The 12,922-nt window shown below is 41.4% G+C and overlaps 1 protein-coding gene across 1 annotated transcript in view; it reads right to left on the bottom strand.

Moving 5' to 3' along the window:
* The window catches only part of casz1 (castor zinc finger 1), a 78,208-nt gene extending 65,734 nt beyond the window's left edge, over window positions 1-12,474 (bottom strand). The window contains exon 1 of the mRNA XM_030423138.1: window positions 12,027-12,474. Coding sequence (XP_030278998.1) covers window positions 12,027-12,075 — 49 coding nt within the window. The 5' untranslated portion in view covers window positions 12,076-12,474. The remainder of the gene's footprint in view (window positions 1-12,026) is intronic.
* Window positions 12,475-12,922: the final 448 nt, after the last annotated feature.

Genomic DNA, 12,922 nt, shown 5'->3' with positions numbered 1-12,922 from the left:
TGCGCCTCATGATTGGCGGCTGATGAGACATGTAACCCTTCTAGAGGAGGACACACACGGGCGAGATTGTGAGTGACAGGGCACAGCACTGGAGTTCGCCCTCCCCCTCCAGTTGCCACAAACAGTCATTTCTTCTTTATTGGAAATGAGAGGGAAAAAAAAACCCACCCCTCTAAAAACACACGAGGTAAAGAGGCCGAGTGACAGCTGCTGGAAAATTCTCACCTCGATGAGGGGACGAGCAAGTGTTCGCCTGGTCCTTCTGACTCTCTGCTCCTCCTGACAGGCGACAACTGTTTCGAAGGCCCTGTCCTCTCCCCAAATCTGAGGTATTTAGCTAGTGGGCTGAATGACCCTTTCAAATGTTATAGACTGTAAAAGATGACCACCTGTTAAGGCCGGGCAACTGCTAACTCGTAACTAATGCACCACAGACTCTATGGACAAATGGGGGGGCTCAAGAAAACGGTTTCAAAGCAGAAACTGAGATTTGACGTCGAAGATATGGTGTCGCATGGACATAATTTCTGTCGTAGCTTTGGCTCTGAATTGGTCAGTGTGGCTATAATTGGTAACGGGGGGGATACAAAGTGTGAGTGACATGAATGGCCTCAAAGCAGCGAATAGCCCAGGAGCAAAAATGACTGTAACAGTGCCATTATCTAAATCTAGGTTAAAAATACAGTGGTTCCCAATGAAAGGGTCACTTCTGCTGATAGCCAGCCAAAACGAAGGGTGGCAACAGCAAACAAATGTTCAGAAGGTACTTAAAAACGAGGGATAAAATAGGTACAAAGAGCAGGGGAGAGAAGCAGAGAAAGAAGTAGAAAAAAGAAACACATAAAAAGAGAGATATAAACTATGGGCATAATTTAGAGGCGGTTTGCAGGATACTACAGCACTTGAAACTTCACCCATCAACATAAAATGCCCAAATTGTTCCCGACATAATCCCGTCATAGCGCAGAGACAGAGGAGTTGCTTCGGTCATCCGTTGATTTGATCCATTATGACTGTTACACTAATGGCATTAATAAGGGCAAAATTGCTATTTTGAAACGCAGATTTTTTTATCCTCTTCATTTGGACAACCTTATCGCCTTTCTCCTCTTCCTACACCACTATGTCTGTGCACGTGTGTGTGTGCGTGTGTGTGTGTGTGTGTGTGTGTGTGTGTGTGTGTGTGGTGGTATTTGAGTGTGTCTGTGCCCCCACCATGTAATGGTTATAAGGTCATCTCTATTTTCCAGGCTTGGTGTACAATGTTGTCGGATTGCAACATTTTGCACGGTTTAAAAACAACAACATGAGCTTTGAAATTTGACTCCCTGCTATTTTCAATAGATTGACTACTATGTTGTAGTCACCAGCTGGCCCCGATAAAACATCCCAACCTCATTTAGCACCGCCTCAGTACATTTCAAACCTTTTGTATATTCATTCAGTTTTGAAACTGAAAAGCTACAGCAAAAAGGTTTTTTTTTTTAAAGAAGTTATTTAAAGTCTAAGTAATAAATATGTGTGTCCTTGTCCTGTGTGTTTTAATTTAGTCTGAACTCACACTACACTGACGCTGAATGTGTCTGAAAGTTTCCTGTATGTTTGTATACGCGTGTGTATGTTGAGCCCTCATCAGCCTCTAACATTGAGAGGAATGACACTGTGTGATCAAGGACATGAATTGCTCATTGATTTTTAGGGGCCAGCTTAACTATCCATTCCAATTGATTTTTAGCTTTGCTGGGTGTGCGAGTTATGGCAGTTTTAATGTATCATCTGTATGTGTACTCATCACCCACTGCATCAGGATTTACAATAGTCTGTGGAAAATGCAAACACAACACTGTGTGCAAAAGTGAGACAGGGACTTTCCTTTTCTGCTCTTTTTCTATTATATAATCCATGAAGTGGAAAAAAAACAGGTGAAAAGAAATCACCTTTTTTATAACTTGCCCATTATCTGCCTCTGAACCTGGTAAATGATCTATTGGCAATAACATTGTCTTTTATCTTGATACAGTCATGGAAAATAAAACCAAAGCGTGTGAATGAACTGTAACCCCCTTCAATGCTAACTAGTGTTGTTTAGAGCATGCATTTCAGTGTGCAGTATCATGTAGCCACGCTAACCAGAAAAGAGTAGAAATTTCAAGAGGGCTCCGGCCCCCGTGCAGCACAAACAGACATACCACGGCTTTGCCACAAACATTCACCGTGGGGTGGAAACGTTTGAGACTCTTTCAAGATTTTGTTTACACAACAGATCAAACAGTTATCTTTTAACATTTAGGAGAATGTTGCCATCATAACTCATGTTACCCATCAATTAACAATTCATACAAACTATTAATAATCAATGGTTTGATGATGTAAGAGACAAAGTCAGAGCAATGTGATCCAAAAGGCGGTCTAAAGTCATCTGTCAGGTAGAAAGTCATTAAAATAGGGTCTCGTTTTCCTGCGCCAAGCTTAGGTTTCACTGAGGCAGGGATACATTTCTTTTCTTCAGCAAAAGACTGTGCTCTCATATGATATCATCTCTTTCAGAACATTACTCTCAATGGCTTGTCTTTTTTGTCTTTTGTGTTTTTCTCCAATTTAAATGGCCCCCTTTTTTCCAAATGGTTTGGGTGAAGCGGTCCTCTATGTGAGGTAACTGCCTTTTGTTCAGTGAAAAGGACTGCATAAAGCACACTTTACTCTATCCTTTAAAAAAACAAGTCTGCTTAATTAATGTTTTACAAGTGCTGCTGTATTCTTAGCAAAAAAAAAAAAGCCTCTATCAAAGCCGGCAGGTTCAGATTACGTACGCTAATTGAAATTCTGAATTTCTAAGCCAACTTCTTTTTTTTTCTTTCCTGCTCCCGCTCTTTCTCCCTGCGCACACAATAAAGCCTAGTGTTTTGTAGTCCACAAATGACATCAAATCATCTAAGTAATATGGGCTTTTCTTTTTTTCCTGTATTCTCATGTTCTGCTAGTGGGTTCATGAGACAGCTTAATAAAGCAGTAAATGCTTGGGGAAGCCTGAGAGCCCTATTGTGTGTGCGTGCGTGTGTGTGTGTGTGTGTGTGTCTGTCTGTGTCTGTGTGCACGTATGTGCACACGCATGCTCTCGTGTTTTACCTCCACCAGGGACCTCAAAGCAGAAGGCAAAGCCTGGTTCCATACTTGAGCAGATTTTCCCAAAGAATAAAGCAGGAATAAAGGCAATGAACAAAGGAGAATGACTAATACCTAAACCAAAGCCAAAACTAAGACACTTATCTCATGAGTTGACATTGATAGAGTCCATATTAATGCAGTCTGAGCTAAATGAATACAGCATAATTTACAGGTTGTACATGCGTTAGGAGCTGGAGGAAGGCAGGCTGTGTGAACAGCTGCAGGTGTGGGAGCAGCGAGGCCGAGTTTGGACAACCATCACAGACACCACACTGCACAATAGAGGAAACACAGGTTTTTATGCTCTGGTGGCAATGATCTGAGACGTAGTGGGAGATTGGATCAACTAGGATATGGAAAGAAATCTTTTTTAGCTCGGCTCCTAGTCTGCGCATATTCGCTTGTTTGTTTTCTAGGGGAAGGTTTCAACCTTTCCGACCGTCATTGTTTATCTGGCAAGGTAGCTGTAGCGGGCAATTACATAAATTACAGAGTTTAAAAAAATGTCATCCCTGATAACCTTTGTTCTGAGTTAATCATTGCAGGGAAAGAAAACTGCTTCTCCTCTCGTCTCTTTTATATTTACCCAAACTCCCTCCTTTCAATGGGGTATTATTTTATTGGCTTGTTTTGCAAGCGTTATAACTTTGCATTCTTCTCCCAAGGTCAGTTTCTAGTGTGTCATGAGGAGTATTTACACATGGGGCCTTTTCAGGTCAGTTCTATTGTATTTACATCAAATAATTTTTGATAAGGGATGTAAAAGACCTATAAACCCAACATCATAAACGGGAGGTGTAGTTGAAATAAGGACAAAAGATCAACGCCTGAATTTTTCCTTATCTTAGACACGTTGATATTTTTTCAGTCAACTCTCGTCACCTCCTCCCCCCTCCCTTGCTTTCCTCCCTCCCTCTCACACGGAGCTGAGTAGAAGCGCGGACTTGTTAGATTTAGTCCAATGGCTTCCCAGTGCGGCCAGCAAGCAAGCTCTTGTTTCATAGAGAAGTACCTCCCCTGTTATCTCCCCAGCACTATAATCACTTAACAAAGACTTGGGCATTTGCACAAATTAAAACATCAATAATGCATAAGTGCTTTTCAGTTTTGAGCAGTAGCATCCCTGTATTGGGATGAAATACCCCGTCTACCAATGGAAAAACTCTGCTTGCCATCTTCTGTCCCACAAACGACTCAAAGAAGCCACGGCTCCGCTTTGAGCAACAACCCTCCTTCCTTTAACGTTGAGGCTAAAGCTGTGGTGAACATTTGGGATCTGCTTTGGTAACGGGACAAAATGGCTGGGCTGAGTGGGATGCGGAAGTTGTTTTAAAGCAAGAGGCGGTAAGTGGTGGTGGTGCATCAATGCAAACAGGCAACACCCTTGAGTGGCGCAGCGTGGCATCCTTCCATAAACAACACCACCGCCGTGTCCCCGACATTTATGATTTGTGGTCAGAATGGCAACACAGGCCTGATTCCAGTCCAAGTCTGCATGTTTGCCCTATCGTTACATGGCTAAATCTGCCCGACCTAGTCTCTTATTTTCCCAGATGAAAACACCAGACGGTTCATATGGTTGTCAGAGAGCTTTGCTTAAAACAAGTCATATGAGAACATTACACTTGGAGAAGGAAGGGAAGGGCGGAGGAATCATGGGAACGAAACTTAGTGACACTTTGAGACCAGGATGCTGTTCAGGCTACTGTTTAATTTAGGGAGAAAAAAAAAAAAAACTCCTTTATATTTATTACTGCAGATGTGAATACGAACTGTGTTGCGCTGACTATGGAGGTTGGAGGAGTTAAGTAGTATTATTGGACTAGTAAATCCATGACCAGTCCTGTTCCAACACCAATAGAGGACAAGCCATTCCATACAGATGGCCTCAAGGACAATTAGCAGTAATGATTGGTTGCCACATAAATGAGGGAAATTCTATTTGCTACTGCACTTGCTGATGATCACACACCAAATGCTTATGACAATAATATGGATGGATGCTTTAAACTTAAATCTTACTCATAAATGGAGCTAAAATATAAAGAACACTGGAAAAGAACCTGTCTAAAGTCTCATTATTTAAGGAATACAAAATAAGGCAGGATAGAACTTGAAATGTTGCACAAACACCCGATTATCCTGAGGAATAAAGAGATGAGACAAACAGCATAGTGATCTAAAATATTATCTCTTCAATCATATCCTTTTTCCCCAGATATCTTCATTTCCCCCTCCCTTCTCTGTCAGTTAGTCTGGCAAACAATCCCCTTGTTAGCAAACTGTTAAGACAGCCGCTTGGTACACAAATTGCGCTCGACCAAGCGAATTTGTTTTGCAAGGGTGACCTGTTTAATCATCTCATTTTCTTTGGCGGACATTTATTCATCTGGTTTCCACGGTTACAGAGAACATTAAGGGGCTACAGTAATAAGGCTGGAGAGTCAAACAGGTAATAAAAAAATTAACGCCATTTTCCAGCAGCCGAGGACAGTGGGTGAAATGAATCAAGGGAGAGGGGAGAGAAGCAGCGGGGGGAGGCAGGGGGTGGGGTGTGTGTGGGGTGGGGGGGCTCCAATATTGTCCAAACAATAAGGCTTAGCGGTTATTTTACTCTGTAGATCAGCTGGTGCTGTTATGGACATGACACTTTGGGCACAGAGCAGGAGAGATAAAGCTTTTAAAGTGGCCCTGCTCCTTTTTTATTGTCATTTAGCGATTACATATCAGAACAATTAAAAGTTAGCCTGAGATATCTATTAACTTTGCTCTCTTTTTTTATTTCTCTTGCGCTTCGGAAGGAAGATAATTTGCACTCCTGGCAAGGCAACGTGTCAATAACATGCAAGGGACGGCATGACATTTAGATGCCCTGGTGAGAAATGTTTCGTAGTCCTCCCAAGTTGAATCATGTTTTCTAATATTGTCTTCTGAACAACTGAGCAACAGCACGTGTAATAATGTTGGAGAGTATAGTTTGTCTCTCTCGAACTACTAGAAACATTGATCTGCACACCAACTGAGAGAGTCCAACTCCTTGCCAAATATAGAAAATTCCGGCACAATAGGGGGAACAGGTGCTGAGGGCCCATAGAAAGTGACGAAGCCAAAGAACTGGGTTGCTGCTGAATGCCAAATAAGGCAGTGAGACACGTCGCACCAAGGCATAAAACAACCTATGATCACAGATTCCCCCACAAACTGTCTTCTACACAATATTTCCCTGAACATTCAGAGCTGTTTTCCACCTTAATAATAGCTGAACAAGAGAAAACAGGCAACAAATTTTACGCATTACTCATTTCTCCACTCCTTCCAAAAGTATTTCTAATTGACAGCATGGCTTTGGCACTCCTAAAATACGCACAAACGTTCTCAACCCAACCCTTAATCATTTAAATCGTCTGGTTTAACCTGTATTTGGGCATTTTACAACGCTGCCAACACCTGTCCCCCACCCCGTGAAAAAAACAACAAATTGAATTCTTTCTTTGTCTGCTGTCGTGTTGCTTGTATATACGTTGTTCCGGCAGAGGGGGGGGGGGGCTCCGGTGTGACTGAGGTCGGAGAGGGAGGCGCAACTGATGGCAGACAACGGCTCTCAGGAGAGGGAGGGGAAAAAGAGATGTCAGCCGACCCGGCCTCACACACGCGCGCACGCACACACACACACACAGAATCGTAGGGTACGCACTCTAACATCAAACACACACCGCTCGCGTGTCACAAGGAGCGCTCCCCCCTCCTCACCCCTGACTGAGCCAGGAACCCAGAGAAACAAACTCCCGTCATACATGCGGGGTGAAATCTCCAAAAGGAGGATAGAGAACGGACAGCAGCGAGAGAAGAAAAAGGCTAAGCTGTGGCTATGGGACTGCCAACTGTTCTGCTAACAGCCTCTTAACAGGTGTGGAATCTAGAACCATGTAATCCTATCAGGTTACCAAGTAAAAAAAAAAAAAAAAAAGAAGAAAAAAAAAAGAAAGAAATCCGGCAAACCGCAAACTCCTGGTCTCTCTTCTCCCCTCTCTCCCCCTGTCCTCTCTATCTTTCTCTCTCTTTCTGTCTCTGCTGGCAGTGACAGAAATGAACAGCTGGGCTTCAGATTTATCATGTACAGACAGTAATTATTGCTGGTGCTGCCTGCTACTGACCCAAGTGAATAGAATGTCACATGAAAAAACACACGGCAGAAGGGGGAACCTGAAGTCGAGGGGTGCCGGGTTGGGGGACTGTGCGGAGGATATGTGTGTGTGACACAGAAGAGAGAGGAGGGCAGTGTTTAAACGTCACCACGTTCCTGTTTGCAGTCAATTACGGATGAGGACAGGGGTATTGGCTCTGTAACTCGGCAGAGCAAACATTTTCCCGCTCGTAGCGAAGGTGACAGAAAAAAGAGGTTCTGTGTTTGTGTTGATTATTTTTTTCCTTTCCTCCTATCAAAAAATGAAGCACAGTAGACAGTACACTGAATTCCCGTCAAAGAAAAAGGTGACAGAGAAGTGAAACTCAAAGCGAGAAGACAGACTTGCTCCTCATCTTTTTTTTGCCTTGTATGAGTAACGAAACTCACAAACAATTATTGATTAAAAAACAAGGCAGAGCCACTGATGTTGGACCACACAAAGTGTTTCCGTCATTTTATCAACCCAGTCTGACCCCACCTGATGTGTTTGTTCCAGAGATAAGAGGGTCAAGAGATATACTATCAATTTATTACCCGTTGTCAATCACTGTCCTTGTCATTAAACAGTTAACCCCGCGTCTGCTGCTTCCTTTTCTTCTACTCAGTTGTATGAAAGTTGCAGTCTGTCACATTCCATAGCCACTAACCTACAGTACGGACTGGTTCACACCTTAAAGACCCCCTGCCACATTTAAAAGGATTAGTCACCACATTTTGTGCCGGCTTAATCTCTCTTTCAGCTGGCCTAATAAGTGTGCTTCGATAAGCGAAGCATGCAAATTCATTCATGGCCAGTGGAGACCACGCTTTCAGACAAACGCGCCAAAGTCTTCCACTCTGCTAATTACCTCTTCATTTTCCCCTTTTCCCTTCTTATATAGCATATCAACGACTAGAGATTATTCTTCTCCCTTACTTTGCATGAAATTATAATTTCATATGTAAGATTAAGAAATCGAGTCAGGGTTAAAAAAAAAAATTTGCCGGAAGCTTCTCCTCTTGACTCTGCACAGAAGAATACATGACACGGCATATTCAGCTGTGAGATTAAAAGCAGGATTTCTTTACGGCTGGATACGCCGAGACAAATGAGTAAGATTATGGGGGGAAAAAAGACATTTTTGTCCAGAAAATAATGCATGATTAAACTTTCTTTCCCCTAATTAATGTTAGAGTGTATAATTCACTGCCGTCCTTTTTGAGATAGTTTAATTAAACAGGACAATTCACCATTTCCATTTCCCTCAATTTTAGTAGAGCAGTTTAACAAACATGCATTATCTGCGATAATAAAAACTTGGCCTGTTATATTTTAGATAATAAAGGCAATGAAGACCCAAGGTGCAACCTGTTTATCATTCTGGAATATTTCTTCACTGAGTATTAATTAGGCCATTACTCCAGATTGGTGACGGGGAGCTTTGAGGTTTTAATTAGGTGCTGGCCACTGCATGAGTGCACAGGATTGAAGAAAGGGGGTGGTGATGCCACTTGCCTTGCTCCTGGCCCATATCAAGTAGCCCTGAACACTTTGGCTACTGCGGCAAGATGCATGGCAGCCCACGTGCATCTGGAGTTTATTTGATCGTTTGATCTCTAATGTTTCCTCTTTCTACCGGTAAAAAAAAAAAAAAAAAAAAAAGGCCAGTTGGTGTGATTTGGGTATTAAAAGACGGGGGTTAAGGTAATTATGGTGTTGGGTGGCTTGTGTCTGATGACTGGGCACATGCTCAATCAGGACTCAGCTGTCCCTCTCTTTCTGTCTACCCCCCCCAACACACACACACACACACACACACACACACACGCACGCGCGCACACGCACATACACACACACCTCCCTCCCCTTGTCTGCTGTCTATGTTCCCCCTTCTCTCCCTCTGCCACTCTGCTAAAACCAGGCATAACAGACACAGCCTCGCGCAACATCAATCAAATCCTGAGAGCGGACCATAAAACTACACAAACATATACGCTGCCATTAACTACTGTATTTGACACTTATTTTAATAGTTCTTCTTTGATGTAGGTGTGAAATCAGAAATCTAAATTTAAAGACCGAAAGGGAATTAATTTAGACGTAGGATAGGAAAAAAAAAAAGAATGAATTGGTAAGGTGCGGATTTTAAATATACATTTAAATTACAATGCGATACATTTGTTTTTGACTTCTTTTCCTTTAAATAACAAAACAAAGCAAATTGAAATATGAACATAGGAATCTTTTACCTTAAACACGTAATTCAAACGTAGGGATGTAAATCTTGTCAGTTTATTCTATTGTATATGTAATAGGTAACAAAAATCATATACTTTGATATCATTTGTAAACGGTATTTAAAAAATAAATCTTGAGAATGTGAGTGTTTTCCTCGGTTGACAAGGCGATACTAATCACCTCGTTGCTGAGAAGCACTCTTCCCTGACAAGGCTCCTTAGAATACAAGGATCCCCCAGGAGAAATCGGCATGAAAGAGGTTAAAGACAATGACTCGCATTTTTTTTCCTCCAAATGTCTCCCTGTTAAATTTATTTCAAAACTCTGTTAATCTGCTGTACACAACATTCCCATTAGCATAGCCCAGCCCCCTAATAAAAATTCCGGCTAGTTTAATTAAAAAATGTAAATTTACTGTCATCCAAGGAGCAGCAGAAATAGGAGTGCAACAGCATATTTTATTGCTTAAGACATCAAATTGATTCAGGTTATTGCCAAATTGTGATAAAAGGTTATTGAGGGCCTTCAGAACTGGGCTTGTTTTTCTCCCTCATTTCATCCTGGTTTTGTGGAAGGCCGTAAAAGATGGAGAGGGCCACAAAGGGTTAATGAGACAACTCAGTGAGGGAGAAGGCAATCAACATTATGACTCATAAGAGGGTAGAAAAACATTTTCCGAGCTGACGAAAAGTTTGAAATTAGGGTGTGTCACAATAACAGTTGTACTTGTTTGTTGTTATTTCAAACTATAATACAGGACACCTTAAATAACCACCCATGATAAGCGAGCCCTCATGTATGTCTGAAAACCTGTGGCCAGAGTGGTTCGCTATACAGTCTGTCAGAGTTTTTGTTAATTAAAATCATCATGTTTGGATTCTATTTTATTTGTCAGTAAGGCTGCCATATACATTATTAAGGGGCACTAGAGCTCATACAGTGTCAGGAGTGCTGAACGGCAAGAAGAATGAATAACTGTAAGAGGACAGAGAGTAACAGAGGGAGTACATAACTGGCAAATAAAGCTATTAAAAACAACAGCCTGGAGCAAAAAAAGCTTGAATGAAGTTTGAATTACATGATTTTTTTTTCAAAAAATATAAAAGACCAAAAAAAGGAAAAGAATAATTCTGGATATGAATATTTTCCCGTCCATCCTCTCTGCTATTTTAAAACACTGCTACTATTTTAAAAGTAACTCCCTCTTCAAAAATATCTCTACAACCTTTACTAAATATTTATACACTCAGTTTAAAAATAATGCGGTACAAAAAAAAGGCAGATAAGATTTATCAGAGTCTATGAGAAGTTATCATTTAGTTATTGAGCAGTAATATTTATGTATGGTGCAAATAATGAAATACAGAGGGACTATACACACACACACACACACACACACACGTATATATGAAGGGAAGTCATACTCAGAGCATGCAAACACAGAACGCACACGTACATACAGTACACGCAAAAAAAAGAAAGAACTAAATGTGTACAGAGGACTTATTTTAAAACACACACAAACCCCCTATTTCAAGTAAAGTGGTGAGGAGAGTGAGGCTGATAAGTGTGAGGTGTAATGCAGTTACAACAGGACAAGTTTACCCTCCTAAAAGTACGCACCGAATGACTGTTGTTAACCTGACAGTCACAGGTCTGAGACCGTTTTAAATTATCTGCCCCACAGGTGCGTTTGTTTATCAGTGTGAAAAATCTTAATACATATTTTAAATTAATATTGTTATTTGCTACATTTTACCTAAAATTGGATGCATTTAATTTATCATAATGTTTACGTTTTACTGTCACTTACACTAGTGCACTGTATATACACTAATTAGAAGCACCTGGAAAGGTGTTAGCTCTGCTCAGGTTCCCTTTACATGTGTGACAACATAAGCAACACAACAGTTTGTTTGCTTTGTCCCCTTGGCAACAAACCCTTAGGCCATTCAACGTACCCTAATGGCATCGGCAGTGCCTCTGTGGGTAAAACCAATACCTGTATTTCTACAGTACCACATGCTGGCTTATTCAAAAACATGTAATTAAATGAAAGAACTAAACAAGCAGGACAACACGAATGAAGAAGAAAAAAATAAGCCTGTCAGGGAGTTGTGTTGCTCTCATGTCCTGTAAGAGAAATACACTCTGGCAAGAGAAAATGAAACTGGCTTTGAGAACTTTCTTCACATGTGTGCTGCATATAACACAGCGTCATGAGTCGTAAGCTGGTGAAACGGGCCATCATATTTGATATTGCAGTCACCTTTGGGCACTGTCAAAGAGCTATAAATAAGGGTGTCGCAACACTTGGGTATACGTACGCGCTGGCACATAGTTTAATCATGAACAACTTCCCCTCTCAGTGTATTTAGTCCGAGATAAAGGCACACCTTTAACTGTCAGATAATAAAACATATCTGGCACAGACAGAAAAAGAAGAAGAGTACTCACCATATTCAGGGAAGTCGAAGTTAAATCCTCTCAGACATGTAACTTTCATAATATTACTCAACTCTGTTAGAAAGTCATTCGAATGTTGGTTGGTGGTGGGGGGAAATAAAGCGGAAAAGTAACTAGATAAAAAAAAAGGCTTCCTTCAATCATGCACTAAACTCCTTGACATGTAATCTGTCAATAGTTTGTTGCTGAGATAATGCCGGCTGCCACGAGCGGATTTGATTGGCAGCTTAGGGTCTGGCCCCTCCTTCCTGTGGTTTGACGGGGGGTAGGTGAAAGAATATGGAGCCTCCCCCTTCTCTGCTCTCTCTCTCTGTGTCGCTCTCTCTCTGCCTCTCGTGCGCTGCCTCTCTCTCGCTCTGTCTCACTCTCTGCTTTGCCCCCATACACACACACACGCACAGACCAAGCTGTTGGTGATGTTGTCTGAATAGGCTGATAGGAAATTATGGCAGAGGAACCAGAGCAGTTTTTTTTCTCCCTCCCTCAGTGGGCTGGCCTTTTCCATCTTTGTGGTCTTCTAGCCTTTCAACTCTCTTGGGGTGGAGCCTCCACTGCCTCTATTCAAATGAGGGGAGCACAACACTTTAAAAAAAAAGGTTTTGGGGAGGAAGAGATTACACATTTATTAAAATATATTATACGTTTATTACACGCAAGTATTTGAGGCTTTTAGACCAATTATTTTAATTAAACACATTGTTACTATGTGTGAAAGCTTTTTTTAAATTCATTATATATCTAATTATTGCTTTGTATAAAGTATAACCAGTCACCGAACGTCGCACGTTAAGTGGATACAGTTATATCAAGTAGATTTCAAACTGAGGTAAGATAAAAATAACTGTCTGCTTATGTCTCTCTGTGAGTTTTTATGATATTTGACAAAA

This window comes from Sparus aurata, chromosome 7 (assembly GCF_900880675.1).
Source record: "Sparus aurata chromosome 7, fSpaAur1.1, whole genome shotgun sequence".
Taxonomy (NCBI): Eukaryota; Metazoa; Chordata; class Actinopteri; order Spariformes; family Sparidae; genus Sparus; species Sparus aurata.
The sequence above is the reverse complement of the archived record's forward strand: the minus strand, read 5'-3'. Positions and strand labels throughout refer to the sequence as shown.